The sequence below is a fragment of the Mastigoproctus giganteus genome, chromosome 1 (assembly GCF_048544385.1).
Source record: "Mastigoproctus giganteus isolate SK-2022 chromosome 1, ASM4854438v1, whole genome shotgun sequence".
NCBI classification, from domain to species: domain Eukaryota; kingdom Metazoa; phylum Arthropoda; class Arachnida; order Uropygi; family Thelyphonidae; genus Mastigoproctus; species Mastigoproctus giganteus.
The window spans coordinates 146,900,075-146,927,931 of NC_143575.1; the positions used below are offsets into that span (position 1 = coordinate 146,900,075).

At 37.1% G+C, this 27,857-nt stretch overlaps 1 protein-coding gene across 1 annotated transcript in view; it reads left to right on the forward strand.

Moving 5' to 3' along the window:
• Acbp1 (Acyl-CoA binding protein 1) overlaps positions 1 to 27,857 on the forward strand; it is a 72,161-nt gene that overhangs the window by 5,088 nt on the left and 39,216 nt on the right. Inside the window, exons 2-3 of the mRNA XM_090382630.1 lie at positions 8,368 to 8,482; positions 22,490 to 22,552. Coding sequence (XP_090238756.1) covers positions 8,368 to 8,482; positions 22,490 to 22,552 — 178 coding nt within the window. The remainder of the gene's footprint in view (positions 1 to 8,367; positions 8,483 to 22,489; positions 22,553 to 27,857) is intronic.

Here is a 27,857-nt window from a genome sequence, read left to right on the forward strand (position 1 = left end):
TGCTCTGTATGCATTACAACGCCCACTAGTAGTCTCCAGCATGTTGAATTAAATTCTTTTCTGTAAATTTTTTATTAAATATGGTGGAGAATGACAAAAGAAATAGCATGGCACAATCAATAGGGGTACTGATTAGGTCATGCATCACTTGTGCCTGGTATGGAGTGGTACAGTGGTAAAGGGGATGAATCATTGTGTTATTTTCTTGGTGGATTTTGTCAGTCCACAAAAGCATTGCTTGTGTACATATGCTATATGCCTTACAACGCTCGCTACAGTGGAACCACCACTTTACAATTGGTTCACTGGGTCTGCGTGGGTAGCACATGGTACTGTTACCGTCCTCCCACACTAGGTGGAAAAGGCCCGGGTTCAAATTCCATTGAAGATGTGAAGAACTGTAATGGGCTTTTTTTCGCTCTTTGGCTGAGTTAGTCAGTCTTAGATGTAGATAGCAAGGTTTTTCCCCAGAAACTGGTTTTTTTTGTTCAGCAAATCGATCAGAGAACACGTGAACTTTACCCATAATACATATGGGTATATGTAAGAAATTATGGCTGGCCCTAATATAGTTTAATTGGTTCACTGTATGATCAAATCACTTTACGGTGGACACTCCATAACAAAGTAGCGTTCACTATACAATATGTAGTAAGTGCTGATCATTGTGATAATGTTTAAGAATTGAATTTTAATTCTGTTAAGATTCTAATAAGCAAAAATAGGAGTATTATCCACCAGCTATAAATGTAATGATATATAGCACAATTTACACTTTAGTAGTATACACTTTTGTTAATTAGTAAGATACTAATTAACAAAATTAAATGATATATGAAAATCGGAAGAATATTTTCCACATGTTAACAAAAGAAAAAAGGAAGGCCACTACATTAGGTGGTTACCCTCCCAATTACTAACCCAACCTAATGCTACTTAACTTCATTGAATGCACAAAAACCAGGGCTGGTAAGAGGGCCTGTAATGTGTTTACTTATGGCAATGTTTGTATTTTTGTTGATCCACGAATGCAAGTTACTCCCATTTGAAAACTGACCATAGTGTGCCTAAAGAAGTTTCATTTTAAAAAGTGGAAGATTTTTTGTTAGAGGAGCATGGGGAGGACTTTTTTTATTTATTTATTTTTTTTCCCTCAGTTTGTGAAGCAAAGGAGGTGTAAGTCATCTATTTCCTCCAGGAAATGGAGGCACTCAACTCTCCACAGGACTTGAGGATGTCAGTGTTTTGGGTGATGGGCCCACCAGACAAAAGTAGGTGGATGGAAGGTAACAGGGGATAAAGTCATAGGGGCAAGTGTTCTATGTAGGGGTGGTTGCTATCAGTGAATTAACCAACACTCACCAGACCTTGAGTCAGTGTCAGAATCTCATCCCATGCCCTCAAAGTGAGTATGATATAACATGAGAGTAGCAGGGATGCTTTCAGGATGGGTTGCCTCCACTGCATTTAGTATTCACCCATTGCTTGCCCATCAGTTTGTGTTACATGCAGACTGTATACATAGTACCTGAATGGACTTTTTTTTCGTTTCTTATTGTAAGTAATATTCATTGACCGTTACAAGGCTTATACGCATGGCCTCTCATTCACTGTACAGATACACAACTTAGCCCACCAGTATTCTTTGGTTTTTTTTTTGACATGTATTCAGAGGGAATATTTATACATCTATGCAAGTGGGACACTTTCTCACATTCATTTTGAAGTCACTATTCCTCTGAATAGTGAAGAGGGAGACTTTTCCAGGCTAGGGGTATAACAAATATGGGGTCCTTTATTGGAGTAAGGGCAACCCCCCCCCAACTCAGCCCAGCCACACATATCTATGCACTGCCCAGTATAAACATGGCTGGCCCATCAGGAGCACCACCAGAACAGTTTTATGAATAATGAGATTAGCAGCCAGGCCACACAGTCATACTTCATAATATGAGTACACATTGCCTGTTTTTATATACACCACCAGTGTATATAAAAACAGGCAACTTGTTTTTACATGCACTGGTGTACAAAAGTTAAGGGTAAAAATTACAAAATAATTTATAAGGTCAATGAAATTCAGTATGTTGTATTATCAGTGCCGTACATAAACTTCTGTCAGCCTGGGGAAAAATATTCATCTGGGGTCCCCCTTGCAAAAATTAAAGGTGGAGTTCATAAAATTAAAGAATAAAGGAAATGCCCAAAAATTATTCAAATCATAATTCTTTATTTAAATTTTAAAGACTAGTGCGTTATTTATATAAACTTAAGTTGTCCATCATTACCTTATGATATTTACTTTATAAAGTTGTCTGAAACATCTGATGTTTTTATACCTTTTTAGTACATCTTGTTCTACAGGGTTGTTAAAATTAAAGTATCCTTATGTATAGGGCTCTATAGTGAGTTCTAAGGCTCGTACTGAAGAGAAATTTGGACTATAGGTACAATAAAAAATGCGCTCTCCATTTATTGGGGGGAGAAAAAATAAATAGTTACAAAATTTGTCACTGCATGGCACTTAACTATCTTAGTTAAGATTATGCAAATAACTTATTATTTGCATAATCTAAAGTTATTGCCACAGTGCCACTACTCAGCTCTACTGTGTTGTATAAAAGCAAAGCAGTCTCTTCAAAATCATAATGTTTGCCTGCACTACAACAGTAATGCCAACAACGTAGGGAAAGGTGCTATTAGTGAAGCTGTACTATCAGAACAGCAACAATGCAGCTGTGGCTATCGGAATTCTGGCATCAGAAGTGCATAAGGCATGACCCTATGACTGTTTGTGCTGTTTGCAAAATGATTGTGAAATTTGAAGCAACGGGACACCTTGGTATTCAACCAGGTAAAGGTCGAAAACAAGTGGACATCCTCTTGTGTTGAAGATGTGGCTATGGCTGTCGTGGATTTGTCGAGTCAAGTCAATCTCCACATGGTAGCACAAGTGTGCCAGCTGTTTCTTGTGAAATGGACATGCCATATTCCACTGTAAGGCTAGTAATGCATCAGGTGTTGCAATACTATCCTTACAAGATGCACATGGTGATGCAGATATTAGTTTCATATACGCACTTCTGTTTCTGGTGCGAATGACAGTGGATGTCACTTGGCCATGGAACATCCTTTGGAGTGATGAAGCCACTTTTGCTTAAATGGAAAAGTGAATATGCACATCTGTCTCATTTGAGCAACAGAAAACCCTAGAGTTACCCAAGAGGTCCTATTGCATTCCCCAAAAGTGACAGTGTGGTATGGATTTACGGCCACATTCATGATTGGGCTTCTTTTTTTTTTTTTTGAACAGGTAACACAGATTGGACCACACCTGTTTCGTCACTCGACAGTGATATTTTATGATATTAGGGTCCCCCTGTAAATGAATGAAGGCGCCTCCGTAGCCAGGTGGGAAGGAGCAACAGTGCATAGTACACGCTTCCTGATTAGACCGGTGTTCAAGCGCATCACCACCAAATACAGAGGATGCGGAAAGGTCAGGGAATGACCACCGCATATTCCTGGAGCAATATGGCCTTAGTTGCTAATGCTCCTAAAAACCAAAACAAACAAACAACCCTGTAAATGATTACATCTACCCATATATTTATTTTGTCTGTAAATTGTGTGTATTCTCTGGTCGATTTGCCTGTTGCTGGACAGTGATATTATGAAATATTGGCAAATTTTGCAATACCAGAGCTGCAACAACGTGGGTTCTTTCGGGATACCATATTTATGCAAGATAGTGCATCCACCATTGTGTCCAAAGATTGCTAAGGCAACACTTCATAGACGAACAGGTCATCAGCCATTGTTTCCAGATATTTTGGCCAACCTGATCACCGGACCTCACCCTACGCGACTTCTGGTTGTGGGGATTTTTGAAGAACCAAGTGTATTGGGAAGGATGTTGAACTCTGGCAGATCTGAAGACAGCATTAGATGTCATGTGCTGGCTATTCCAGTTGACATGTTACATTCTGCTGTAGAAAATGCTGTTCTTAGAATGGAAACTTTTGTTGACCAAAATGGAGGACACATTGAACAATTGTAGTGATTTGTATTGCCACAGCTCCGTATAGCAACATTTTGTAACTTTTTTTTTTCAATAAATGGTGCATTCTTTATTTCTTTTCAGTATGAGCCTTAGAACTCGCTACAGACCCTCTACATAGGGATACTTTTAATTTTAATAACCCTATATTCACATAATTGCAATCTATTAATTCTTTCTTGGCAAATTGTTGCTTGTGAATATTTTAAGTCTTGAAACTCCTCACTTTGGATGCAACTGTAAATTAACAAATGTAAAATATTCAAAAAGGATGGTTCATACTAGGCTCACTTGGTTCCTCGAGTCACAGAATCTCCTGCCAGTTCATCAATATGGCTTTCAGAAAAACAGATCAACATCTAGAGATGCTCATCAAAGCAACATCTACTGTGGGGGGGGGATATTAATACTGTACCTGTCTTACGGGGTTACGGCGCTAGATGTTGGGGGTAAATTATAGTGTAGGGGTGCAGCACCAGTGTGATGCTAAATGGAGATTGAGTTCAGGTGCTCCTAATATTTTTCACTATCAGTGCACTTAAGTTCTGAACATTCCTCTAGCTTAATCTATCTGTCTAGTGGTAAAATAGGACAATCTCATATCCTGAATATTTTAAAAAGGGAGAATCACCCCACCAATAAAATATTGAGATTGGGATTAGCATTGTTTTATGTTAGACTTCAGTTATGCAAATTAGCTTAATCTCTAATGCAAAACCTTTCTTGATTCTACAACTGTTTTTTTCTCTGCTGTAAATGGAGAGTTAGCAAGAGAGACAATTATTTCAAACAAAACATTTAATATAACAAATTAATAAACAAACATACATCACACCTTCCATCCAAAAAGATTAAGGACATGAGCGTTCTAATATAACATGTGCTACGTTTATGAGAATAAGTAAACATAATAATAATTAGTTTGAGCTGATATTATAGTAATTTCACATAAGTAGTCATTGTTATTGCTTTACATTGAAAGCACGTTATTGGAAATATCAATTCGTTAGCCATATATATTAAGTTATCAGAATAGTAAGAAACGCAAGATATACTAGGCATAACATTAAGAAGAAATATATATTCTTAGGAAGAAATTGTCGTTCATTATGGATAAGAAATAACATGAATATTTTCTGTTCAGTTATCATTTCCTTACAATCCTTTCACTCTTAGGAAAAGGGATTCTTCACTTACCCCATCCTGCTCCCTCGCTGTACTCTCATGGGCACATCTGGAGGAACTGGGTGGTGGCTTTCTCCTTGGCGATGACACAGACACCATACCACAAGAAATACTATCACGACATATTTTCATGCACTATGGTCAAAAACTGCTTCGATGACACCTCCTGACACCCTTCATTTGGCTCTTTTGAACATTTCACTTTTCCTCTCTCCCTTCAACTCTCTGGGTCTCCCAGGACCCAGTTTTTAAAGAGAAAAAATCCTCCATAGTTTACATAAATCTCAGATATGATTGGAATCTCCAGTGCTCGTCTCATACACCTGGACGGCACATGATGGAAAAGGAATGATCACAATGTCCCTCCCATTCTCTCTCTCTCAATCTGTGTCCTGTGACTACCCGAAGTGCCAAGCGCATTTCCATATTTGGCACAACTGCTGATACCCATACGCGTGAATATCACTAAAGGCATGTGACTTATGTCTAAGCTAGTAGCGTAAGGCTTCTCTGTTTATAATAAAGGTTATTTTAAAAGACAGCTCAGTAGAACTTTGAGTTTTATGTACATGTACTACTATGCTTCAATTATAATGTAGTTGATAATTGAATATCACAAGTAAAAGATTCTGTGGAAATACTTAATAAGGCATAAAAGGAATAGGGGAGTACTAAAAGAAGGTTAATTTTGTAATAAGAAATATGTAAAATGGGGGAGGGGGGTAGTTTTAGAAACAATTAATAAGAATAAATTAAAACTCCATTATGACACTGCAATGCCTTTTGTCATGAAACATGTAGTCGTGGTCACTTAGCTGGATTTGAGGAATAATTTTTGACAGTTTTTTATTTGGATTTTAACAAAACATTTTGTTCTGTCCCTCATGAGAGCTTACTGTATAAGCTTGAACAGGTTAGGGTTACTGGTAAGATTCTAAGGTGGATCTGGGTGGCTACGGGGCAAAAGGTAGAGGGTTCTGATTAATGGGTATTGTTCAGATTGGTGTAATGTCAGGAGTGGGGTTCCTCGACAATCGGTTTTTTTATGAAAATCCCAAACAAGAGAGGTATTAGAACCTATAGTACTTAGTACCATGCTTGAGTTGGAGGTTGAGAAGAAGAGAGAAGATTTGTTGACATTAGACTTGAACTTCTGTAGACTGTAATTTTCAGGGAAGACATACGAAGGAAGGTTTTTCCAGAAAATAGCAGTTGAATGAATAAACAAGGAAGATGAAAAGTTGGTTCTGTAAGTTTGAAGTTGGACAGTAAATGGATGTTGGCTAGTGGCGGCACGTGTTTGGACTGTTTTGAATGAGAGAGTGGGAATTGGAATTATAAAGCCAATTCAGAAGAACAGTGCCCATGGAAATATCTGTAGAAAAGCATGCAGCAGAGACAATGTCTGAGAGTGGAGGGACTCTGTTAGAGATGAGTCATTAATTAACATAACTGCCCTCTTTTGAATGGAATCGAAGTCTGAGAGAGGTTTGGGGCACTCCTCCAGATGTGGGAACAATATTCCTTGGTAGGGTGGATTTGCGATTTTGTACAGAGAGCAAAAGAAACAGTTTTTTTTAGATGCAGAGGAAGCAATATTTGTAATATGCTTGTGCCAAGAGGTTAGAAGTCAGGGTAATCCCCAAAAGAGATATATCAACTAAGTATAGGAGCAAAAATCCTTTTTGCAAGATATAAGACAAGACTGAGTTTTAGAAGAATTGAAATCAACTAAGTTGTCTTTGCCCCACTGGAGAATGGCATTTAAGGAATTGGTAGCAGATATTCAAGAAGTTGAAGCTGATTGAGCAGGACAAGGTTTCTCAAACTGGAATGCAATGTCCTATCTGCAAAACTATGGATAGGATTTCCAGTCAATGGAAGAATGTCATTAATATACAAGAGGAAAAGATTGGGGGAAAGAACTGAACCTTGGGGGACACCAGCATTAGTGGAGGTTAGAAGACAGAGCCATCACCCTCAGTGAGCAATCAGAGAACTGGATAACCAATTACAAAAAACAGTTGGCAAGCCATAAGATGGACAAAGGTTTTCTAAACAAGCTTCCAACATGATCAAAAGCCTTTCAGATGCCAAGAGCAACTGCTTGTTTCACCAAACTTTTCCATTGAATTTGTCAATAAATGGGTAACATAAGCCAGAATATTACCTGTGAATTAACAGATGGAATCTATACTGGTGTCCATTGATCAGACGGAAGGTTTCTAGGTAGTTTAAGAGTTGGCAGTTAATTGATTTCTCCATTACTTTAGAAAGAGTAGAAGTAATTGCAATGGGACGATAATTGGATGTGAGAGATTTTTGCTGATGCTGCATAAGCTGGCTTTCTTGCATCGTATACATCTACTAATGCTACTGTTGTCCACTGAGAAGACCTAGGATTAGACAATGCATGGAAAAAAGTTTCAATCATGCAGGATATAGAAACACTGTTACCAAAGTATATACAATGTTCAGTAGGTTGTGTATTAAAAAAGGAAAGCTAGAAGAATTAGCCAATGTAAATTGGCTAATTCTTCTAGCTTTGTGGTGATGATTTGTCATTTCAACCACTAAACGAAGTGAGATGGTTGTCAAGACATTGCCATAACTGCTTTAATGATAAATTACGAAGTTTTAATCCAGTATTGTAAAGAGCAAGTTAATGAATCTGATCCAACCAGTAACTACTGCCTGAAGATTTTTACCAGTCCATGATATTAAGTAGCATTTAACTCTTTTTAACGATGTTTTAGAAGATCCTGGCATCTGTAAATTTTTTCAGAAAAGTTGTTTGAATACATTTGAAGCACTACATGTGTATGTTTTGAGTAATGTTTTGCTATATATATATATATATATTTTTTTTTTATTAAAGGGATGATTTAACATAGTAATGGCTTTGCAGTTGTGTAGAATAAACTTGTTTGTTTTAACTTATAGAACTAAAAAAAATAGTGTAGTTAATTCATATTATTTAAAAGAAATGAGATTTGTCAATATAATAAGTTGCTTGCTTATAAATATATATATAAAATACCTATACCAAGAAATTAATAATACAAGACTAATTTCTTGATGCTATTGATGTATATTTCACATAATTCTCATTGTTTTCTTAGAAATTCAACAAAGTTGCAGAAGATGTAAAGAAGCTAAAGACTAAACCAACAGATGAAGAGATGCTGGATTTATATGCCCTTTTCAAACAAGCTATTGTGGGAGATTGCAATACAGGTAACCAATCCTTTAAGAATACCTAAAAATTGCTTTTGTTGGTTTGAACTTAAAGGATATCGTTTAATTTCTTCTGTAATTTTAGCAGAATATCTGGAACATCAGGGCTTTCATGTATTATCATCTACATCTGCTGAATGGCATGTGCAGGTGTTGGATGTGCCCTCGTATCGTGCTCCTCAGTTGGGTGTTTTTTTTTGTTGTTAGGGTTAGACAACCTGTTACAAAGTTCCTTCTACAACTCAGATCAGATACCTAGTTGGCCACTGCACTCGCCGGTAATTGTAAATGTCTTAATTGGATTTGGGTAGATTTTCATCATTATTAATTTTACTTTGTTACCAATGACAGTGGCTGTTATCAGTGTTTTCCCTTGCTGATCAAGATGTGACTTCTTCCTGAACAACTAGCTTGTATTAAAATTGTTGTTGGAGGTATGCCTTGGGGCTTATTTACACATTCCCTTTCACTGTGCCTTTTTGGCTACTTTCTTTGCTTATTGTATTTGTTGTTGAAACACTCACTATTTTAAGGACACTGACAATCTTTTAGGATTTCTACAGGAATAAACAAAGCTGTCTTACACAAGGTGCTATCAGGTTGATTATGTTCTAGAGTATACTTCAGCAGCATGTTAAAAAAAAAAAAGTTGTGGGAGCCATCTAGTCCATATGTGGATTTGAGGAAAGCTCTTGAAGAAAATTTAAAAACCTTGGAATTCCAAGTTTTGAAAATGACTTGGAATAGTAGTAGTGGCATGTGATGCCAGTGTATGAGCGTATGCAGCATCAGCCAAAAAAAAAAAAAAAATCGCACCATTCCCTCAATGCCTGTCCAGTTCCTCCTTAAATTTATTTAACCTATCAACTTCCACAACAGATGGAAGTTTGTTCCAGCAATTAACCACCCGCTGACTAAAGGCAAATTTCTGCACATCTATTCTACATCTGTCTTTTCTTAATTTGAATTTATGCTTCCTTAGGTTTGTAATCTGAACAAGTGGAAGGATCCCATCAGAATTCAGCGTGCTCAACCCATTTCAAGGCCTTATACACCTCAATCAGATCACTGTGCAGGTGCCTAGTCTCCAGCCACTGTAATTTGCAGAACTTAAGCCTCTCTTGGTAAGAGGATCCCTTCATTCCCCTCACCAATCTTGTTGCCCTTCTCTGTACACGCTCAAGTAAATCTACATCCTTCCTAAAATGAGGCCTCCAGACCTGTACTCAAGGTGTGGCCTTACCATTGCCTTATACAGAGAGACAATCACCTCCTCCCTGCTAGCAAAATTCCTATATATCATTGACAAAACCCCATGACCTGCCCTGGCAGCCTGTCTGCATTGCTCAGCAAACTTCATATCTGACTGCACAATTACTCCCAGGTCTTTTTCATTTTCTACCACCTTAAGTGTAGTACCACACAGTTGGTATGTTTCTCTGGGGTTACTTCTATCCATATGCAGTACTTTGCATTTGTCAAGGCAAAATTCAGTTGCCACTTAGTTCATCTGCCCAAATTATGTAGATCCTGTTGCAGTAGCACACTGCCATTACTGTCATTAACAACGCTGCCAACCTTTGTATCATCTGGAAACTTCGACATTAAGCCTGATATTCCTTTATCAATATCATTGATAAATATACAAAACAACAGAGGACCCAACACGGAACCCTGTGGGACTCCACTAATAACATTAGTCCACGAAGAACAGCACCCATTAATTATCACCCACATGGAAGACTACTGTGCAAATTGGAGTAGAATGGTATTAAGGGTAAGTTGCTACAATGGATAAAAGGATGGTTGAGTGGGAGAATACAGAGGGTGGTAATCAATTGGTGGAGTCTTGCAGGGTTGGGTCCTCTGTCTTGTATATTTATGAAGGTATATCAGTCTGTGTCAAAGTTTGCAGATGATACAAAGGTTGGCAGGGTTGTTAATGGCAGTGTGCTACAGCAACAGGATCTAGAAAATTTGGGAAGATGGGCTGAGAAGTGGCAACTGAACTTTGACAAATGCAAAGTACTGCATTTGGGTAGAAATAACCCCAGAGGAATGTACCAACTGTGTGTTATTACACTTAAGGTGGTATAAAATGAAAAAGCCCTGGGAGTAATTGGGCAGTCAGATATAAAATTTTCTGAGCAATGTAGACAGGCTGCCAGGGCAGGTCATGGGGTTTTGTCAATGATATACAGGAATTTTGCTATCAGGGAAAAGGTGATTATCCTTTTGTATAAGGCAATGGTCAGGCCATTGCCTTGAGTACTGTGTACAGATCTGGAGGCCTCATTTTAGGAAGGATGAAGATTTGCTTGAGCATGTAGAAAGAAGGGCAACAATATTGTTGAGGGGAATGAAGGGATCGGATCCTCTTACCAAGAGAGGCTTAAGTTCTGCAAATTGCAGCCGCTGGAGACTAGGCACCTGCGAGGTTATCTGATTGAGGCATATAAGGCCTTGAATGGATTGAGCACGCTGAATTCTGATGGAATTCTTCCACTTGTTCAGATTACAAACCTAAGGGGGCATAAATTCAAATTGAGAAAAAATAGATGTAGAATAGATGTGTGGAAATTTTGCCTTTAGCCAGCAGTTGGTTTATTGCTTGGACAAACTTCCATCTGTCTTTGTGAAAGTTGATAGGTTAAATTTAAGGAGCAACTGGACACACTTAGAGGGAATGAGAGTGAAAAAAAAAAAGTTTTTGGCTGATGCTGCATAAGCTCATATGCGCTTGCTTTCTTGCATCACAATTATTACTACTGCCATATTTGTCCCTGGCAGACATTGTGTTCGTGTGTGTGTGCATAAAGTTAATAATAGAAAACAAATAAAAAGAATAAATAACCACAAATGTAAGTGGCTGCATAAAGCAATATCCAGCAACATTTTGTGTAAACTATAAAAGAAATATAAATTAGACAGAAAAAGAGCAAAGAAACAAATAACAGAGCAGAATGAATTTTGCCTGGCACCCACTTGATAATGCAAAGGCCAAAAAATGTGAAATATCATAAGACATAATTAACCAACCACTAAAGAAAATAGATAATTTTTATTATTATAATTAGCCATATGGTGCAAGGATATGCCTGAGGCTTTTGCTGCACCAGCCCAAAAAACTGTATTTCAAACATAATACAAATTAATATTCACAGCTGTTATCCAGGGCCCTCTGATGAGATTAAACAACTGCTATTTTTGTTTGTTCCTTGTATTGTCATACCTATTTTCTTTAGTAGTTGGTTTATTGTCTTTTGTGATATTTTGCATTTCTTGGCCTCTGTGTTATCAAGTTGATGCCAGTCTAAATTTATCAATTTATGGCTTTGTCTTATATCTAATACTTTTATACATATATTCCTACCACATCTTTATTCTCCTCTTATCTTTATTTGTTTCTTCACTCTTTTTCTGCTTTTTTTTCCCTCTAATTTATATTTCTTTTATAGTTTGCATTTGTGTTGGATATTGCTTTACACAGCCACTTATGTTTGATCTATTTTCTTTTACTTTTTTGTTTTTATATTTATTTTTCGTGTTCTAGTTTCTTTGCTTTGTGCTGCTCATACTGCCCTCTATATTTTATCTATAATTTGTTATTTTCTGTTATCAATTTCATTTTTTTTTATGGTAACCTGGTTTAATGGCAAGTGCTTAAACTTTGTTCTTTTGTTGTTTTACAGCCTCATGATGTGATTTTATTGCTTTGGCAGGCTAACGTTTTAGTGTATGTTGCAGTAATTTACATTGTTTGAAATGCAGTAATATTCACAGCTGTTATATCCAGGGGCCCTCTGATTGGATGTACTATATTTCCCCATGTATAAGATGCGCCTTAATTTTGGGGCCCGAAATTTGAAAAAAAATGTATTACATAAAGTTATTGAACTCAAGTTTTATTCATCATAAAATTCATACAACTCATCACTGTCAAAACTCCCATCCATTAGCTTGTCCTCATCTGTGTCTGATGACGAATTACTGTCTTCATATATTGTCTTGTCCTCAGTTCCATCTATGGCATTTGAAATGCCACACTTCTTAAATGAATTGACAGCGATCTCAAACTTGATATTATCCCAGGATCTTTTCGCCCATGTACAAACTTCTCCTATAGTTGGTTTCTTCACTCTTCCTGCTGGTGTCAAATTGTCCCCAGAAGACTTCATCCATTGGTTCCTTTCGTCTCTCGTGGCAGCTTTGAAGGGTTTGTTAATGCTGACATCAAGTGGTTGGAGCTGGGATGTCAAGGTATGATGGAAGTTTTGTTTTTTGCTCTGCAGCAATCTTTGTATTTTTTGTTATGTGTGCCCTGAACTGATCAAGCACCAATAGGGCAGGTTTGTGTAAGAGCCCACCTGGTCTCCTGCTCCAAACTTTCTCAAACCAGATCTTCATCCCATCCTTGTCATGAACGTGGACAGTCATTCCTCGAGGAATGTCTTCTTTTGGCATTGTTTTGCATTTGAAAATCAGCACAGGAGGCAGCTTGGTTCCGTCGGCACAACAAGCTGGAACAACTGTATAATGCCTCTTTTCATGTCCACTTGTCTTCAGTTAGTTTTCACCCCCTTCTTATCAACAGTTCTGTTACTCGCTTTTAATTGAAGGGGGACTTGTCCATATTTGCAATCTGTCCCAACTCAAACTGATGTGTCTTCCGACATTGAATGACAAAACGATGAAATTCAAGGATCTCCTACTCATAGCTTTCGGCCATCTTTTGGGCAAATCTGGTGCGTGTACGCAGGCTTAGTCCATTCTGTTTCATGAACCTGAAGCACCAATTGTCCTCCTTTGAAATCAGTAACTTATTTTTCATCAGCAATTCTTCTTTCCTCATGCTGAACCATCTTTGTGGACACAGGAATTCCAGTTGCCCTTTGTTCCTCAATCCCCTCTCTAAATTAGGCCATTTTGTTGAATTGCCTGTAATGACCTTTTTTTGCCGTGGCGTTTTCAGTAGGGTTTCTTCATCTCTAGCTAGTCTCGGATTGTTTTCTCAGTTGGAGGAGGACCAAACTTACTTTCAGCAGCACGATTTCCATTCACTTTTGCAAACTGGATCACTTAACTTGAATTCAGCACTGTAAGAAAATCTTTTCTGGGCAGAACATAACCTAATATACCGGAAACAATAAGCACGAAGACAACAAGCGGGAAATGCAAGTTAAAAAAAAAAAATCTACAACCACTGTATAAGACAGACCCAGTTTTTAGACCCCAAATTTTTCGAAAAAAGGTGCGCCTTATACATGGGGAAATATGGTAATTTTTTTTTTTTTTTGTTCCTTGTTCATCTTATGTCTTCTTTAGTGGTTGGGTTATGTCTCTTTTGTGATAAATTTCTTGTTACCTTGTAATGAAGTTCCGTGGCAGTTTTTTTTTTGTTTTCCCAGAAATTGAATTTTTTCAAATTGTTAACTTTGCCAAGTCCTTTTGCAGTCAGTGACTTTATCAGTTCTTCCTCTGTATGATGTTTATCATCTCCCTCAATTGCACACTCTTGTTCTTTTGTCATTTCCACAAGTTCTTCATTAGGGAGGCCATTCCTGTCACTGTTTATTATCTCTTCCTATGTTGTCATTGTCAATTTCATCTAATTCTGCTTTTCCGAGCTCAACAACTTGCACTTTAACATTCTCAATTGAATCATCAGGTTCTTGGGAATCCTTTATGTAATCCTTCCACACTCCATGGTTTTCTGAGTCACTTCATCCCAGGCACTTAAAATGTTGTAGCTGACAGTTTTTTAATGCCGTAGGATTTCCAAAACTTCTTTAGGCTCTGTACATTATCACCAGTGTTGGTTGATAGCTTTTAATAGCTTGGGGAATGGTGTTCCTTATGTAGTAAGTTTTTAAATGTGGCAATAACACCTTGGTCCATTGGTTGGATCAGAGATGTAGTATTTTGAGACATGTAAAAAAATTGATTGTTCAAGTCTTCTTGGCTCTTTGCTTAGATATCATGGTGCTGTTGTCCATGATCAGAAATGCTTTGTAATAAAGTTCTCCCCTCTGTACAATATCTTTCCACTGTGGGACAGAATTCAGAGTACCAATCAACGAAGAGGCCTGGTTCCCCAAATTTTTTTTATTAGCCTTCCAAATTACAGATAGGTTTGATTTAGTGAAACCTTTAAAAGCCCTTAGATTTTCCAAATAATAAACTGATGATTTTAATTTAAAATCCCCTGCAGCATTACCACCCAGCAATAAAGCTAACCAGTCCTTTGCTGCTTTGAAGCCTGAACTGTTTTTTCTTTCGATATTAAACTTTTTAGGCACTTTTTTTCCAAACAAAAGTCCTATTTCAATCTACAGCAGGCCCCCGTTATAACGCGGTTCGCTTTACGCTGATTTGCTATAATACTGTTCTTATATTATAACCCCTATCTGACTATAATGCTGTCACATCATTATAACGCTCTTTTACGGATTGCATTTTTGGCATATTTAACGAAATCGTTTCATTTGATGGAGTCGATAGCTTGAAAATGAATAGCAAAACTGCATTAAAACGTTTCCCACACTCAGTGAAATTTTCTCTCACACTAATTTAATTGCAGTACAGTGACTTGGTACGTAGTTCCGAGATCAACATTTTAAAAAATGATAAAGTACAGTAAACCCCCGCTATTCACGGGGGTTACGTTCCTGAGAAATGTCGCGAATACTGAGTTATGGCTCCCATAGTAATAAAGGGTTCCATTCCAAAGTATGAAATATAAGAAAAACTAGTCTAAAATTGTCTATGTATGTATTATATGTACCTTCATAATATGACTATGAACATACAGTACATAGTGAAATGCAAGCATATGGCATCGAAATGAAAATAAGAAACAATTTAATATTAAATCTAATATTTATTAGATTTTTCAAACAATTCTTTCAAACCAGCGCCTTTGCTAGCAAAAAAACTTATCCCGCCAGTGCTATCACCAGTTTTGCTAAAGTGTTGATAAAGGAGTTTTGCCTTTTCACGAATGATAAGTGAACTTAACGGAATTTTATTTTGAGTTCGGTCTTCTATCCACAGATTTAAAGCCTTTTCCATTTTTTTTTCTAATTTAACATCGCGAGTTACAGAGCAAATTTTTGAAGCAATTAGCGTGTTTTCACAGACACTACGGCGGATTTTTTCTTCCAATTTTTTGATTGATCGTACTGTTGACTCATTGATTTTATGTTTTGCCACTGAGGAGACACTTTCACCATTAGAAATTTTGTCTAATAACTCAATTTTATTTGCTAATGTCATCACCTTTGATCTTTTCATATTTCCCTTGTTATTTGTAGCCATATTTTTGTACGGATTAGAAACAATTTGTCCACAATAAAGTCACTTTTTTCCGTTAATGCACTAGGAAAAAGTCTGTTTTACACTGCAAAACGGTAGCTTTATCACTTTTGTAAGCATATCAATTTATAAATTGATAAATTTATTCATTTATAAGCATATAAATTAAAAGCAAACGACCAAACCTTCCATGACAAGTGCATTACACATATTGAACAAGGATTAGCGAGAAACATCCACGCTCGCGATTTTGTCACCCCTCTCCCCCACCCACTGAACGCTGTTTTGACCAGGAAAGAATTTTAGCCACGCCCATGTTTTTTTATGGCGGAAAATATTCACAGTGCATTAAAATTCACATTTTTTAGGTTTCATTTTATATTAAATCAGCGATCGTGATACCGCAAATAGCGGGGGTTTACTGGATATTGCTTGTAATATTTGTGTTATATGCATTTATCCAAAGTCTAGTCATCACTCAGTACTGTATTAGACATCGTGCGAAATGGACAGTTTACTTGAACATTGTATTTGTATCATAATTAATGCAACCAACGCAGTTACATTTTCGAAGAGTTAATAATGGCCGATAAGAATGAAAAAACATCTGAGTGCAGTACGAAGAAATGTAAGAAAAAGACTGAATTTGAAAATCAAATTAGACGTTTTGAAGCGAATCCACTGAAAGCAACTTGGGCTAGGCCGGCTATTAGGATTGAAATGGAAAGACTTTAACTAATTTTATGGAAGATATCCAATGTAGAATTCAGTTAAGTTAAATATTATTAAAAGAGAGAGAGAGAGATTAGCCAATATGATCTGAAGAAAACTCGCCTAAAAAAGAATGTGGAACCATTTAAAACTAGTAAGGGCTGGTTGAATGGACTTAAAATCCAGGGAGAAGCTGCAAGTGCAGAAGGAGCCAAAACTTTCAAAAAGAACTTGTTAAAATTATTGAAGAGGGATATTATGTGTTATACTTCTTAACAAGTTTTTAACATAGATGAAGCAGGACTTTTGTGGAAACGAATGCCTAAAAGAAGTTTCATACGAAAGAAGAAAAAAACATGCCAGGTTTCAAAGTGGCGAAGGATTGGTTGACTTTATTGTTGGGTGGTAACACTGCGGGGGATTTTAAAATTAATACCCATTTTAGTTTTTTTGGAAGAGGGCCAAAGTTCAACCCAAAATCGACACATTTTTCATGATCAATTTAGATAAATTAAATTCATGATTTTAATTGGAATTTTAAGTTTAATTTTGATACGTAAGCTTCCACATAATTATATACATATATAATACAGAATATTTTATATGTACAAATATTAAATATTTTGACCGACATTTGTGTTTGTGCATCTTTTCACTACCATTTATTATTGATTAGGAAATATCCTATGGCACCGACCGCAACTCACAAATACATATGTTACCTTATGGGAATGCGGCACTCGCTTAGCGCGGATTCACTTGGCACTCTTTTTACGGAACAAATTATCAGCATTAAGCGGGGTCACCTGTACTTTAAAAGCCTGAGCAGTGTAACACACCCCTCTTCAACAATTTTAACAACTTTTTTTTTTTTTAAAGTTTTGGCTCCTTGATCTGCACTTGCAACTTCTCACTAGATTGCTATGTTGTGTAGTTATAGCACTTTTTGAATTTATTGAACCACCCCCTTACTGGTGTTAAATGGTTCCACTTTTTTTTTTTAGGTGAGCTTTCTTCAGATCTTTGTATAGACCAAACCTTTTTTTCTTTAATAATAATTGAACTTAGAATTCTGTGTTGGATGTTACCTTCAGTAAAATTTAGAATTCTCTCCATTTCAGTCATAATAATTGACCTGGCCCTAGGCAATTTAGTTGCCTTCAGTGGAACAGCTGTCTTTTCCATTACTAAAATTAATTCTTTATAATTGTTCTTGCAGTTATGAGCCTGCCAGTCCTAAATTCCACTTGTCATTTGCCACAATCAATTCACTTCAAAACTTCTAATTAATTTAATTTTCAAACTATCTTTTTCTTACCTTTGTGGTCTTTGTACTGTGTCCAAGCATTTTTATTCTTAGTGTTGCTTTTTTATTCTTATTTGCAATTATTAACTCTTTGAAAATGTAACTGCGTTGCATTAATTGTGATACAATGTTTGCATCCATTACCAATTCAGTCTAACACTGTACCGAGTGATGACTACACTTTAGATTAATGAAAATATTACAAGCAATATTCCTTAACTTCAACTTTTTTCAAATGTTGATCTTGGAACCATGTGACAAATCGCTGGATTGTGATTAGCATGGGAGAAAATTTCAAGTTTTAATGCTGTTTTGGTATTCATTCTCATGCTATCGACTAATCAGATAGAATTTTTGGCATGTTTAATGAAAATATTATCTGTACGCTGGTAAAAGAGCATTATAGAGTTGAGATAGTGTTACAGTTAGATACAGATTATAATAGGACAGCATTGTAGTGAATCAGCGTAAAGCGAACTCTGTTATAACGAGGGCCTATTATTTACATATAGTAAAGATTAATGGGAGAGGAAAGAGGTTGAAAACTTGCTTATTTATATTGTATTTTTATAATATTATGGGGAAGATTATAGTAAAAGCTATACCTAGATGGATCTATAAAAAAAAATTGCATAGGATAATATAATGTACCAAAGTTAGTATACAAATAGATAATCTCAAGATAACTACTTATTTTATTATTATTATAAAACTGCATATGCCTAACACCACCAAGTTTATGCAAATTCAGTTCAGGGTCCTACTTTAGGAATAGGCTTGTGATCCTGGGCTTTCCTGAGCCTCACTTTAAGCTAGCCTATACTCTTATTTCTCAGATTATTAGTGTAGTTTAGGTACTCTTTTTGCAATGTTAATGGAGTAGGGTCATCCTACTCCATTAACCATTGATCCCACTTGCTATCACCATGTTTCATTTTGTGTTAACTTAATATTAATGGACTATTTATAGGATTTCTACTTGCATTTTACTGTGTATCCATATTACTATATTTAATACACCTCTTCAACTTATAAATTCTACACATACACCCACCCTTTTTTTTTTTTTTTGCTAACCCCCCATATATTTGCTTTTCCCATGGGGATAGACAATGTCTTGTAATTGCAGACACCTTGCTTTCTGGATGCTGGTGTCCCAATAGAAAAACAGTAAGAGTCAATCATCTGGAATAATTGATGTCAGACCTCTTCCAGATAGCCCAATTTTCTAGATAATCAGATGTAAGGTATGATTAAATTTATTTAATCTTATCTTACAATTAACTTAAATAATTAAGATTAGTTAAATTTTAAAGAATTATAAACCAATCTTGGAAAAGGGTACATCCATCCAGGCATTTTTATACAAAACAGGAAAATTGGAAAGGTTTTTAAATGTGCTCTTTTTAGACTTGCTGATAATGAACATGGACAATCTGTGTCCCAGTAGCATTTGCACTGATCTATTGTAACTTGCTCTTTTCTCATCCTAAAACCTGGTGCAGACCACTTTTCTTTTAGTGGCTAGGGTTTTTCTCGGTAATGCTTTCCATAATAAGCCAGTCTCATCAACATTTATAAAGTCTTTCTCTTAATTTGCTACAAATGAAGCAAACTTCCTTTTGAAGGACACTGCTGCTGCTTCGTCTGCAGAAAGTTTCTCGCCTTCAATATCTAGTTCACATATATGGTCTCGGTTCAGTGCCGGATTTAGCACTTGAGAGGCCCCAGGCGCAATTCAATTTTGAGGCCCCCCTCTAAATACAGTACCACTACAGTGTGCATTCTACATGCCACGTTTTTACTATGGCACACGCTCTAGATTTGATGTTGCGGTTTTAATCATTTTGGTTGCGCAATTCTTTCATACATATTTTATTAATTGGGAATTAAATTTAATTCCCAATTATCACTTGCTATAAATGTCACGCCTCGTCGAACAATTCAGTTTTTTGATAAATACATAAATAATACATAGTATATTACAAATACTTACTTGATAACAAAACAAAAATACTCCTACACTAAAACACCAACCACACCAAACTAGTAATTTGTAACAGATTCGTGAGCAAAATGTTAGTTCCGAAAGCTATTAAAAAACACGATGCTCCGTTACATGTGAGCCAGCGCAGTAGTGATTTCAGAGGCTTTAAAAGACCTACTGCGCTTGCTTATTGGTTCCCAATTACGGTAGTTTCAAATAGTTTTGAACTGCCTCCGTGAACAAATCTAATATCATTTCTTGAGCAATATCGTCACAGGGTTCTTCACTCGTGGAATTACCTCCCCTAGGAAAAAACTGAAAGTGTTTAATTTAAGCATTAATGATAATGTATTCTACTTCAGATTCACTTATTTTGCGTACATATTTCATATAATATGTAGGGATATTTACATAAGAGTTTACTAACTTCTCATCTTAAATTATAGTTTTATTCAGTAATGGTAATAAAGATGAGTGTAAAAAAATTTTAAAATGAAACGATTATTTTTTTTGAAACATAAGATTTGAGGCCACCTTAATTTAAGAGGCCCCATGAGGCCTCAATTTAAGAGGCCTCATGTGCCTGTGTGGAAATCTGCCACTGCCTCAGTTTAAAGTTTGAGCCAACCTGTGCTTGCCTTAAAATCTTCATTACCTATAATTTTAGATTAAAATCTAATGCTTTTTTTTTTTACACAACATTGGGCCAGACACTGGTTCACAAACTTCATCTGAAGAAAACACAAAAATAGTGAGTGAACTCTAAAGCGACATTTTCAGGTTTCAACAGTCTTTTTCTTGCTAGATCCTCCTTCACTATCCATAAACGACAAATTCTGTTATAGCTTTGGAATTTTTCTTGATGTCATAAATTGAAGTCCCCATGTTAAAAATTCTTTGGAGAGATTTCCTAAATTTTTCACCTTTTCTAATTCTATTAATAATTTCCATTTTAACTAACTATTTAAGTAGTTGGCTATGCCCTGAAAAGATGCAGTTGCGCTAACTTGTACATTAGTTACTCTTACATAACTGATGATATTTTAAGGAGTCCTTATGTGCTGTGATGTAATGACTAGATTGTGGATATAGCTTAGCTTAATTTTTCAGCACTCACACTCGTAGTAATCTGCTTAGTTGGTTGAAAGTTTTGCCACATGCATAGTGGTTAAGAGATTCTAAAAACTTACGGCGATTATAAATTTAAAAACTAAGTGATGGGCTTTAAAAATTTTCCTAAGAAAGGAAAGTGCACCTTCCATTCTATGGTTGTTTAATTAAATGAAGTGAGATAAAAGCTAATAGCCACGCACGAGCGACTTTCGAAATCGTCTTCAGTTAGCCATGGAGGGAAGAGCAAGCGAGTGTGTTATATACAGGTTGGGTTCCCGAAATGCATTTCGGGAGCCCATCGTGCGCTCTCCCCTTCCCACTATAGCTAACTGAAGATGATTTCGAAAGTCGCTCGTGTGCAGCTATTAGCTTTTATCTCACTTCATTTAATTAATTTTAATTAGACAACCATAGAATGGAAGGTGCACTTTCCTTTCTTAGGAAAATTTTTAGTAAAGCCCATAACTTAGTTTTTAAATTTATAATCCCTGTAAGTTATTAGAATCTCTTAACCACTATGCATGTGGCAAAACTTTCAACCAACTAAGCAGATTACTATGAGGTGAGTGCTGAAAAATTAAGCTAAGCTATATCCACGATCTACTCTTACATAACCTGAGGCTTTAGCCCTAAACTATATCATAATCTAATTTCAGTTTTTTTTTTTTTTTGCAATGTTAAAACAGTTTTTTTTCTTTTCGTTCACATTTTATCATAAACAATTGAGAAAAAATAATCTCACTATTTCAGGCCAATATTATTCTTGCCAAATCTGCAGCTAAACTAATCTGAAATTCACTCATGGTTTCCAAAAAAACCCAGTAGTCTGATATTTTTCTGAAGGTCACAGAATTGTAGAGGTCAAAACTGTAAAACAATTTGTCATTTTCAGTTTATTAGGCTTTTTGTTTGTACAATCTGTTATAAACAGGTACTGAACTCTATTTTTGATTATTGTAATCAAAATTCAATTTGCAAACGTGATCACTATAACAGTGATCACGTTTGCTTTTTTTATTAATGCTTACTGCATTAATAAAAAAAAAATCAGCCTTTCAAATTATTCCAGATAACAGATCTTCTACTGTACTAAAAGAATCACATAATTATGTATAGTTGAAAGCAATGTGAATTCATTTGGTGGACCCAATGTGGTTATCTATCCTTTTTAAAAGAAGAGATTATAAAGAATAAAGGGCTATAACATGAGTGGTAATGTACATAAGATCATAAACTTGCAAGGCGTGTCAATTCTGTGTGTGTGTGCTAATCATATCAGTTTGTTTTTAAGTAGTAATTTACCTAGCTGGATGCTAGTATCATCTGTATATTATGCAGCAAATGAAGCAATTCATTACTAGTCAGCTTGCAAGAACACAATGATTTAAGTTCTTCTCTGCACTAATTGCCCAGTCATTTTGCCAATAAAATGAATGGTTGATTTGTGCTGCTCTTTTAAACACTCTACAGGCACAAAGGTTGAGTACCCTTGAATTGGTTCATTATTTATAATTTTGTAATTTATTTAACAATTGATTATGTTGATCCTTATCACAATTTCTATTTTTAACATTAGAACGTCCTGGGTTGTTTGACTTAAAGGGTAAATCAAAGTGGGATTCATGGAATGGGAAAAAAGGTAAGAATTATGAATTGGTTTCCTATGAATTCTTAGCTGATTCCATTTGAATCTTTTGTAAAAGTTGATTAATTTCAAATATTATATACACTGAGTTGACTTTGCATTATCAACACCTGCCTAGTACTTTGTGTGGGGTGGAACCATTTGCTTACAGTACAGCCTGGATTGTGTACAGGACTCCACAGGGTGTTACACAATGTGTCCTGTGATCCTGCACATTGACAGTTAGATGGTTGTAGGGTTGAATGTCCTTTTCCAGTTGATCCCAAACATGCTTTGTTGGGTGTGTACCTGGAGCAAACTCATTTTCATGTTCCTGAAACCAGTTAGCAACCTGCTAGTCCTTGTGGTATGGCACAGACTTGTTGATAGATGCTGGAGTTGTCTAGATATACTGTAATTTTGAAGGGGTGTACATGGTCAGGAATGATAGGCATTATCATAGCCATTGATTAACAGTAATCAAAGGATCCAGGGCTGCATCCTACAAAAGCAGTCCCCAAACCATAACGCCATGGCCTCTTGTTGCTCTATCCAAATGTGGATACACCCATCAGCATGATACAGTTGGAAACAACAGGATTTATCAGACCAGGCCAGAATTCCCATATGTTGGTATGGCTGTCCCTATGCAAGGTGCAGTTTCTAGTATCCTCACAGTAAGCATGAATGTTTGTGACAGCCATTGACTGCTATGGCCTATATGAGCTAATGTCCAGCACATAGTTCATGTTGATATTGGTCTTGCTGCATCTATGTTATACTGGCCCACTGTTGCATAACTGTGTTATGAGAAGAGACGCATGACACTCACCACATGTTGGCTGGTATTGAGATACTGGCACTTCCCATCACTCCATCTTTGAAGCTGGAAAGATCCCAACACCAATCCATTCCTTCTTGCAGACACTCAAACTGATCACCACACAGGGAGAATCTTATATCAGCTGTTCCCAGCTTTAAGCTTGCACCAGCATCACAGGCCAGTCTTCCTACATGGGGGTGCTAATGCAAAGATAACTCAGCGTATGATATAATTTTAAATATTCTTTCTTGTTCTGTCCCATCCATTTGAAGGTTCTGAGTTGTGGGTCCTTGCAGTTAGTTTCTTGGTTAACTAGTGTGGCTGACTAGTCATCTGTGTTTATGGGATGATTTACTGCTTTACATCTAAAAATCCACTAGGAAAAAATTACATATTTGAAATAATTCTGTTAAGGTTTGGTGTTTTGTTTTTTTTTTTTAAATCAGAACTAGTTTAGTTATTCTATAAACTGTACTTGCTAATAACAGAATTCATGTACACTACAGCAACAGTATTTTATTAAAGTATTAAATCAGCCGAAAAAAAATTTATCAGTTTGTCCGTTACTAAAAAGTAACTGTCCAAGATGTTGCTTGAGTGGCATGGTTTTATAGATAATGTTAATGAATGAAAAGAAGGAATAAAGTATTTCTGCTAAGTGTGAACTAAATACATGTTTACTTCCAGTTGGGAATTACATATAGACCTTGACCAGATGTTTTATGGTATGTCCCTATCACTCCTTCAGTGATTGCTATTGTTACTTCACCATTACAGGCCCCTCAACATGAGTACCTGTACATGGTGAGCAGACCTCTCGCAATGTACAGCATCTAAGTACATCAAAGCCAAAAGGAATCGTGGATCTGTTTTAAATCAACTATTACCCAGTTGACCAGCACTAAAACTGTCTGGGACAAAATCTGGAAAATGAAGGGGAAACATACATTGCACCAAGGATTTTGCTGCACCATTTATTGGTCATTCCAAGACCGATAAATGGTGCAATGTATGTTTCACCATTTATCGGTCCTGGAATATAATGGATGTGCTATTGCAGACCCAACTACAATAGCCATTCTCTTGGGGATACTTTCTCTACCATCTCTTCAACATCTTACTTCCCAGAGTTCCTCGTCTTGAAAGAAACAAGAAAAGCAGCCAATTAACTTCAAATCTAAGGATTCCCATTCTTTATAATAGACTCTTTTGCCATAGAAGAGTTTAAAAACAGCTCCAACACTTACCAAGGCAAGTGCTGCTAGCCAGATCCCATCCACTAAGAAATGATTAAACATCTGTCAGCAAAATCCTTGGACAACTGTTTTCTGTATGGTAGAATCTTTCTAGAAGAACAATTTCTGGATTCTTGGCATGATGCAATCACTCTTTCCTTTCTTAAGTCAGGAAAAGATCCTGAAGTTCCAATAAACTACAATCCTATTGCTCTGAATGGCCTTAAATGGTATTTGGAGACAAATATCATCCTCTCCAGAGTTCAGTGAGACTTCTGAAGGAACAGATCACTCTGGACCATTTTAATTAGGCTGGAAACAGAGATTCCTTTTTAAAATGAGAACACCTGGTGGCAGGTTCTTTGTTATGGAAAAAGTGTATGGCACAACTTGGGGAGTTGGAATTTTAAAAGACCTTTATGGCATCGGCCTTAGAGGTCATCTAACTTTTATTAGAAATTCTCTTCAGGTTCTCCCTGCGAAAGACTGTTTGCATACATTTTTGCTGGAAGCACAACCAGAATTGGGACTTGGACAAAATGCTATTCCAGTAGTATGTAGACTGGATTTTTTTGGCCTTTCTACAACACATCCATCAACTATATGCAAAATGCCCCAGAGGCTTAAATATCCTATGTACAATATAGTCTAATTCTTGAGGTGCTGACCAATACACTACACTTTATTGCACTTCCATTGTGCACTTATGTAATCTAAGTTAGATTGTGTTACAAGTATATGTATCTGCTGGACTTTGTATTTTGATGGCTGGATCTCAACCGTCATCTGGCAATTCGTATTTGTAGCATTTCAAACATCCTATGTCCAGAGCCTCTATGTTGAAACAAATGAGCCATAGATGCTCTGGACATAATCACTTTGTAGGAAACAGGTCTCTGCAGTATACCCTTAAACTGAAATCCCTGCCAGACCACCTTCCATGGACACCTCTTTTTGAACCATGATAAAACATCTCTTATAATACTCATCAAACTGTCAACCTTCCCTTTGGTATTTGTGTCCCAAAGCTGTGCAGAGAGCTTAATATCATTGTAGGCCATTGCCCAGTCACCAAGAAAACTACTTCTACCCTCATGCTCAAACACCAGCATTCAACTTCTGTATTAACAAGTGTGGAAAGACCACTCCAAATTCTCTCTACCAATAACTATGCCACCCACTGAACCAAAATAGTCTGACTTCTTGCCTTGGCTTGAGGTCAGAGTTATTGTTTGGGTATGCCACCATCTTCCCAGATAAAAATTGTCTATCCCCAGTGGATGCAGCATATACTTAGCAGAGTTGTATGCTATTGAATTAGCCTTGGGCCATATTAAAACTAATAAGTACCAAAGGTTTATGGTGTAAAGACAAAGTATAATACAGGCTTTGTCAGGTAGCAGATACAATCCTCATCCACTCCTGACTAGTGTCCAGCAGATGTTACATTCTTTTTTAATGTTCTTTCAACATATGTTTCTGTTGGATCCCAAGCCAAATTGGGATTGAGGGTAATGAACTAGCTGATGCTGCAGCTAGATTGCTGCAGCCCCAGAACCATAGCCTGTTACTCCCCTATACAGACTACGGGCTACTCTCCCAGTGGCAACAATCTTGGTAAGGGCAGGTCACAAACAAGCTTTATCAAATAAAGCCTGTAATCAAACACTGCAGTCTAGTCTGTACAGGAACCATAGAGGAAGTTGTTCATACCTGCTGAAGGCAGATGACTTCCCTGGACACCTTTTTAACCATAATTTTTTTTTTTTTTTTTTTATACAGGGTGTTTCAGTTAAACGTTTCAGAACTTCTAAGAGGGGTAGGATACATCCTGACAACTCGAAATCATATAGCAATGTGGGGTCGGAAATGCTTTCCTGAAGCGGTGTTGTACACAGAAGCACCATAAAGAAAAGAGACCGTAAGTGAGAAATCGTTTTAATAATACATGAAAAGAAGCAAAAGGTACATGGATTAAAGTGTTCGAAGTTTCTTCCACGGGCTACAATGCACGCCTCACATCTCCGACGCATGGACATCCGAACATTCTGGAATACTCCAGGCGAATTTCGAATTTCTTCGGCAGCTACTGCGATTCTTGCAACCAGCTCCTCAGCATTGTCAACAGGGGTGTCATAAACTAACGATTTCATATGACCCCAGAAATAAAAATCAAGACATGATAGGTCGGGTGACCGAGCAGGCCAATGCATGGGACCACCACGTCCGATCCACTGTTGACCAAATGTGACATCCAGGTAGTTACGAACATCTCCGCTATAATGGGCAGGGGCTCCATCGTGTTGGAACCACATTGTGTGTTGCGTCGATGCAGAAATCTGTTCATCTCTCAAAAGTTGTGGCAATACTTGCTGCAGAAAGATCAAGTAGATAGGTCCGGTTAGATGACACGGTAACAGGTAAGGTCCGATGAGGTGATCTCCCATAATACCGGCCCATACATTGACCGAAAATCGAATCTGTGCTGCACGACGTCGTATTGCATGCGGGTTCTCGACCGCCCAGATATGGTCGTTATGCGTGTTGAAAATTCCTTCCCTTGTGAAGGATGCCTCATCGGAAAACAACACTTCAGCAGGAAAAAGGGGATTTGTAGCACATTTTCCAAGGTACCACTGTGCGAAAGCAATACGAGGTGCATAATCCTCCGGTTGCTGTGTCTGGACACGCTGCACGTGAAACGGATGCATGTCTTGTTCTCAGAGAATCCTCCAGACGCTGCAATGGGAAACCCCGACTGCGTTTGCTAGACTTCGTGTACTCGTTCTTGGATTCCCCTGTACATGCTGCAGCACATTCTGTTCGACGGCTGGAGTCCGTGCTGTTCTTATCCTGTCCCTGTCAGCTCTTTCAAATGAACCTCTCTCAGCTAATCTCTGGTGCAGTCTTGCAAAGAAATTACGACTGGGAATACGCCTCGTCGGATATCGTTCCGCGTACAAACGCTGTGTGGCTGGCCCACTACAATTTGCAGCCCCGTACGCCAAATGCATATCGGCTAACTCTGTGTTCGTGTAATCATCCATCCTACTAACTTGGCGTTCTTGTTCAAGAAATTCGAAATTCGCCTGGAGTATTCCAGAATGTTCGGATGTCCATGCGTCGGAGATGTGAGGCATGCATTGTAGCCCGTGGAAGAAGCTTCGAACACTTACTTTAATCCATGTACCTTTTTTGCTTCTTTTCATGTATTATTAAAACGATTTCTCACTTACGGTCTCTTTTCTTTTTATGGTGCTTC